We start from the raw sequence: 6632 nt of genomic DNA, 5'->3' as shown, positions 1-6632 counted from the left end.
TGATTACATGTAGAGCAAAGAAATGTTGCTCATCTCGTATCAGGTCGCTTTGATTTATATGTTAACACAGACGGATTAATTTATCTTTTATTCATATCCAGGCCAATCTGAGGTAAAAAGGGATAAAGACACAGTGTTTTAAACTTATGTGTACCAATTCTATCCAGCAAGCAGTCTCAAAGAAATATGCGATAGCTGTGCCTTTGATATATGACATAAGAAAAAAAAATTATAAAATCTATAAAAACATAGGTTAGATCATGTTGGCATTTCCATCCAGAAATGGATTGCATAATTTGAAATATTTGATCGTGTTCCGGCAGAACCAGGAAGTGTTGACACTTTCATGGTGCTGAGGATAGCAGGTTAAAAAAAAAAAAAAAAAAAAAGTGAAACCTGTTCTAAAAATGTTGGGGGAGAGACAATTATTTTCAGACAAATTTTGATTCCATTTTTGATAATTTTATTTTTCATTTTTAAAATGTATTTATTCATATCAACTGCGGAGGTTCTCAGTCATCCAGGTCATGGTGAATTCTCGTCGAAATCTTCTTGTTTTGGCATCTGGACTTGAGTTTCCTAACTTTAAGACATTTCACCCCTCATCTGAGAGGCTTGCATCATCAAACCCTCGTAACCTAAACCCAACCACAACCCTGCCACTTATATTCAGAAACCCCCCACAGGCCATTAGAACTGATAAGCCTCCCGGATGAGGGGGGGGAAATGGCAATAAGTGAAGAAATTCAAGTCCAGTTGCCACGACAAGAAGATGCGATGTGTATTTGTATTGAGTGGATACAAATGGACTGTAGAAGGTGAATGGCAGCTTGGGCATTAACAGTAAATCCGAAAGCCAGGGTTTGCCATGCTTTCAGGTATTGGAAGACCATATTTTCACTTCTCGATTACTTCCAGCAAATGTAATATTACATATAACAAATGTAATATACAACTTGAGAGTACAAAACCCAAAGGCATGGCTACAGAAGAAGGTGGAGGATTTGAAGAGCTGGCTTTGCAAGAAGAAGAGGAAAGTCAATAATGACGTTCAGTGTTGCGTAACTCATAAGTAGATAAGACAGTAAAAAAATTGTGCTTGAAGCGCTTTTGTCAGTTGAAGTTGTCATGATCATGTTTTTTTTTTGAGTCTTGTGAAAAGGAGATGGAATGTTGCAAAGGTTACAAAAAGGTTGCAGTTGCATTTATTTCAAAAATTTAATAACGATGAATAAATCAGGGTGAAAGGTTCAGATTCAAGCTCCATGCTATCAAATGCAATTCAAAATAAACTTAAACATTGTCAATTTACAATTCCAATTTTATTCCCAATTTTATTTGAATTGTAAATTCAGTTTAGTATGTAATGGGGTGACAACTTCAAACTTCAGTCGGAACTCATATTTCTATAATTAAATATAATTATAAGACGGGTTTCTGACAGCTTTTTTAGTGGACGGTATACAGGAATGTGGCTTAAACATACAGTTAATTTACCCATTCATTCATACACGCATGCATGCACGTATGTATAGAAATGTATCAAACAATGATATCGACCAATGTGTTTTTGCTTTATCAAAATATATTGAATCAGCTTAAGATGGGACAGTTTCAACGGTAACATTTCAACAAATGTTACTTCACATTACATGTTAGATAATACAAACATCCATATGTTGCGACCTGTAAACTTTGCATAATCTCATCCATGAGCATGTTCCATGAATGCAAATTGATCATCATAAGTCCTGTTTTATCATCACTGAGACAAATACGCTGTTTGGGAGGGGAGGATAACAAAAAAAACTTGCACACCTTCCATAACACACACACACACACACATAAACACACAAGTTTTGCAGCAGCTCCCTCTGGACATTCATTTACAGATCATTTACAATCAATCCTGGGGTCAGCATGTGGTCAGGACATGACTCCCGCTCTGCTTCCTATCAATGTAACCTCATATTGCAATAAGGCTGAATGTTTAAATAATTCACCAAAATTGGCGTATTAACCCCAAAGCTTATATCTGGATTATTTTAATTTAGCTTTTCTTTTTTTCTTCTCTTTTGTGCTTAAGTTTGGTGGTTTGCACTTGTATAACATGGAAGTTAAAAAATCAGTTCATGCTTAAGGTGATATTTGATCACTACAGGCACATTTCAAAAAGGAAAGAAATGAGATAAAAATATAAATATAAAGTAAATAAATATAATTTGCAAATTATGTTTATGTTTGTCATGGAGTTTCCTGTATGAAATAGCTTCTTTAAGGGAGAAGTTCAAAAAGGGTTGATGAAAAAATAAATGTGTGTATGTGTGTATGTGTGTGTGTGTGTGTGTGTGTGTGTGTGTGTGTGTGTGTGTGTGTGTGTCACAAAAACAAATTGAACATTCAATTGCTTTTCACTTTTCTTAAAAAATAGATAGTAAAGTCATTCTGGACAGAGCAAAAGGCTGGAAAATGTTTGGTGGCTCTTCAGCTTTACAATCACCTGTCAAATAATCCTCAAAACATTAACAATGTAGAAACAAGAAGCATGTTGATGGTTAAAACAAAACCAAAAAAACAATCAATCACAAAATGTGATAGAGTTCAAGGCTTTTCATTCAAATGGCACACATTGTGGACCATAAAATACAATACTTATAGTGCAACATTTTATTCTACAACCTGTTTGTGAAGGATCCCCTCTTGCAGTTTTCTTATTATTGATGGAGATCTTGCTATGTCAGGGTATTTTCCATAAATAATTTTTTTATATTTCCCGGATCTCAAACATATACAAGCATAGTGTTGTAAAACATCAAGCTTAGTCTCACAGTCTCAGTACGCTCAAAGCTTTTTGCACTTGCCCAACATTGTTACAATGACCTTTGTAGTATAATTCTCCCCATAACTGTGGGAGGGCATCGAGGATTTATAGATTAACACTGAAAACTGAGCTTGGTACGACTAGGCCGCTGCTTGTTTAAAACAGCAGGATCCCCAAACGGCAGAATTTCACCCGGGCACGTCTTATCATTTGAAAACAAGCCCAGGGTTGAGACAGCTTTTCAAATATCAGCCTCAGAATGTAGCGAATCTGCACGGCCTGCACAGACGATAGCCATTTCTCTGTCAGGTTACACACAGCAGTGTGTAGCCATGAAGCTACCAGCTCCTCTTTGTGTCTTTGGGTTTGCATTTCCACTCTATCCTTTGTGTTTCAGTTGCATTTTCGATGTTCTCACTCAGTTCTGCACTGTCCAGACCTCAAGGTCCTTTACAATGAAGTCCTTTTGTGTTGACAGGGGTGCGTTTTGGAAGGTGGAGCAGGAAAAGCTGGAACCACGGTAGAGCTCTGCATCCAGCCAGAGGCCGAATTCTCCCCTGCAACCCAAAAGAATTGCAGCTGTCAATCGAACCTTTCTCAAAGACATAAAAAACTTCAATCTACAGATGAAGACTGCAGATAACTGAAGTCTCTTGATATCGTTTTATGGTCATCCTTTTTTATTGGAATATGACACTCAGAAATACGGCTGCTGCAGAATCTTCAAGAGAGCACGTGAGATTTTTATAGGATGTAAAAACTTACCCTCCGCCTCCAATCTGCAGAGATTCCAAACAGCCACTCACAAAGTAGGAGTTCTCCCCACTCCATCTATATGCCTGGAATTGTGTCACAATACCAATCATCAAACATTTGCACTCGTGCATTAGACATGTGAAAATGTGTTAATTATTCTTTTCCCCAATCAATATTCTTTTTAAGTTTTTCCGCAAAACCACATCAGATAAAAAACGAGCCTGTCGATAAAAATACGCAATCTGCCGCGCTCACCTGAAACGTTGGGGTACAACTGAAAAGAAAGGTTTCTCCGGTGCCGTAGCAGTGTTTACTGACTCGGAATGGGTCGGATGAAAATGCGCCGAACACCTGGAGGGAAAGGGACACGTTATGAGACACAACTGATAAACGTTGGTTGTAAATGAATGTCTTGCACGTTAAAAATAGGATAAATACCCTTTGGTTCAAGTCTTTGATGACCAGCAGCACAGGACTGTCCAGACCGGACATATTTCTGTACAGCGTCTTCAGGCTGCTCCCATGCATGGCAATGCTGTAGGCCAGTTGCCATTGGTAACCTTGTGTCCGTGCAGGCATGTGACAAATGAGCTGTTGAGAAGCATTTTAAATTGATATCATATCATATCATGAAGTAGTATTTGGTTAAAAGCTGTAATTGCTGTCAAATTGTCCCGGGATACTTATTAAAAAAAGTTGTGAAACTTACCCTCCGCAAGTGGTGGTCATCCAGTAGTTCACTGCAGTCCCTCAACATGGGGAGAACATCGACCTCCTCCGGGTACTCGGGATCTTCTGGTTCGGACTCTGAGCTACAAAGACTGAGCCGGCGCTTGGAGTCCTTCACCGTGATCATCTGGATCTACATCAAGGCAGAATCATATTCTCAATAAAAGGCTATGTCTGTAGTTTCAAAAACATGTCACCATCACATCCACTTTTATATTGCAGACTGTTATGGGCACAAAATAGAGAATTTAAGATTAATAGCAATAGTTTAAATCATCCCTCAACACGGTTACACACGGTATGAAAGTCTTACCTTCACATATGGCTCCACACAGTTATCAGCAAAGTAAAGGACTTTAAAATGTTCTGTCTTGAGCATCATTGCTTCTGATTTCTCCGTTTTTGAACGACCTCTTGTGTCACCTGCACCGGGCAACATCCTCTATTCTTATACCATCGACTCTATTATCACTGTAGCTTTGAAATGCAATTGGTTGGAAAAGATGAAGGAGGGGATTTTCATTGAAAAGCAAGTGAGTTTCATTTCCCGCTAAGTAGGAAAGGGGTGGGACGTCTGTGTTTTGTTCCGGTGGGCGATATTACGCTAACGGATGTCCATATAAAGACATTTGGAAGGATTGCCAAAACCTACTGTGTGTTAGAGAAACTGAATTGTTTCCTGCAAATCCACAAATACTGTGTGTGACGTGTCTAATCTAAAGCAGCAGTGGAAGAGCTTTTGTTTTTTCTTAAATTGTGTCTGTAGGGTATTGCAGCTCTTACCTTCCAGCTTTTGGCTGCAGGAAGGACGGCGTTGCTTAGAAGTTTGCTGAGCGCTGCTGCTTTGCCATTATCTACCACCAGATATTGCTTGCCAGATTTCTTGTGAGCAAGGTAGCAAGGTTTGAGGTTCTTCTTTTTGCCTTTGTGATAGATATCTGGAGACCACTGCACAAAAAAGGTGTAGAGGTGGTCAACCCTGTAAAGACAAAAGAAGTGCATTCTTTTTATATGCAGACGATTTGACTGTTTCAGCTTAAACATCTAACTCATCTAAGCTGGCATTGGTATGAAGTTAAACTGATGAACATTTATGCTGAAAAAAATAATTAGATCACTATTATCACTTCGGAAACATCTTGGCATGGAGCTGAAGTGTGATTGAAATCACTTAAAAACAGAGGAAAAATTATGAAGCAATGCCTGAGACGTGTCCGGACATGTATTTAAGGAGAGTCAGAAACATGCTTTAAATACTTTTAGGTATTAAATTGCACAGCAATTGCAGTGAACCCCTTAAATAATTTGGAATTCCTTTTCCACTACAGTTCAGTCACCGGTTGAGCAATTGAATATTTTTCAGATTTGTCCGTTTTGGATGTGAAATGCGATTAAATCTAGCCGTATCCATTGCTCCTGCCATGCACACACATTGACCATGAACAAACTTCTGGAATGTTGTGCGGTGACCAAATAGTAAAAAAAAAAAGAAATTGTAACAATTGCATTCAAAGAAAATGATTGATTTTACATGCATTTACATAAGAATTGGATTTAGGTACACGTCAGAGAGTATACATTATTAATGCCACGTCATCCTGTCTGTGCGCTTTGAACATTGTCTTGATTTAATTACCGGTAGCTAATGCTAAGGGATTCAACACCAGAAAAAGACTAGCACATCGTTAACCTTTTGCAACAACAGTTAAAGTTGCCTCCATGATATTCTTCACTTACTCTCCGACACTGTAGGCGACTCCCATGGCTGATTGAATGGCAAAGAAATCGTTGATTACAAACTTCAAGACGAGAGAAAGATGTGACGTGAAGGGTCAGGACAGCATGTCTGCACTGAATCCCGGCCATTGCAGGCATTTTATACGGTTGTATCGGCGGCTGAGATAAGCCCCTTTGACCGTAAACCCTCCCTTTCTCCCCTCACATTTCTGCATGGCCTGAATGCACGTTCACACCAGCGTTTCACAATGGGCAAGCCGAGGTTTGTTATTAACTTGACCTGCTTTAGGCCCCTGTCCTTAAGTTTGGCATGCGCTCCGGCAATTACTGTGTCACGGTGGCTCGGTGACCGTCTGACGTGGATATATATGGAGATTGAGTAACTTCCCCAGTCTGTCAATTTAATCGTCTTTTGGAAGATTTAAAAGACAAGAAAATCAAGCGATCGAGGCAAACACAGACCGCCACCGTCATTTGCCGTTAATAAGGTCCAAATCGTGTCTTTGCTCAGACACCCGACCCGCACAGTAAGTTTGCACAGGATATCAAGCCAAGACGGAGTAAATTATATCCACCACCGAAACCCTCA

The 6632-nt window shown here is 39.2% G+C and overlaps 1 protein-coding gene across 2 annotated transcripts; it reads right to left on the bottom strand.

Moving 5' to 3' along the window:
* Positions 1-2419: 2419 nt before the first annotated feature.
* Positions 2420-6148, bottom strand: ncoa7a (nuclear receptor coactivator 7a). Of its 2 annotated transcripts, XM_086155830.1 has the most exons (7): positions 6044-6148; positions 5090-5285; positions 4287-4433; positions 4016-4168; positions 3833-3928; positions 3587-3660; positions 3121-3378 (listed from the first exon to the last, which is right to left on the bottom strand). In XM_086155830.1, the coding sequence occupies exons 1-7, from the start codon at positions 6067-6069 to the stop codon at positions 3240-3242; spliced, it is 831 nt and encodes a 276-aa protein (XP_086011956.1). In that variant the 5' UTR covers positions 6070-6148; the 3' UTR covers positions 3121-3239. The 2 variants fall into 2 exon arrangements, with proteins under 2 accessions (XP_086011954.1, XP_086011956.1); XM_086155828.1 differs by lacking the exons at positions 5090-5285; positions 6044-6148 and adding an exon at positions 4620-4744 and having other exon boundaries at positions 2420-3378; positions 4287-4439.
* Between the last annotated feature and the right edge of the window lie 484 nt (positions 6149-6632).

Source organism: Fistularia commersonii, chromosome 11 (genome assembly GCF_037954325.1).
Source record: "Fistularia commersonii isolate RoL2024-O1a breed Wild chromosome 11, RoL_Fcom_v1.0, whole genome shotgun sequence".
NCBI classification, from domain to species: Eukaryota; Metazoa; Chordata; class Actinopteri; order Syngnathiformes; family Fistulariidae; genus Fistularia; species Fistularia commersonii.
This window is presented reverse-complemented; position numbering and strand designations above follow the sequence as displayed.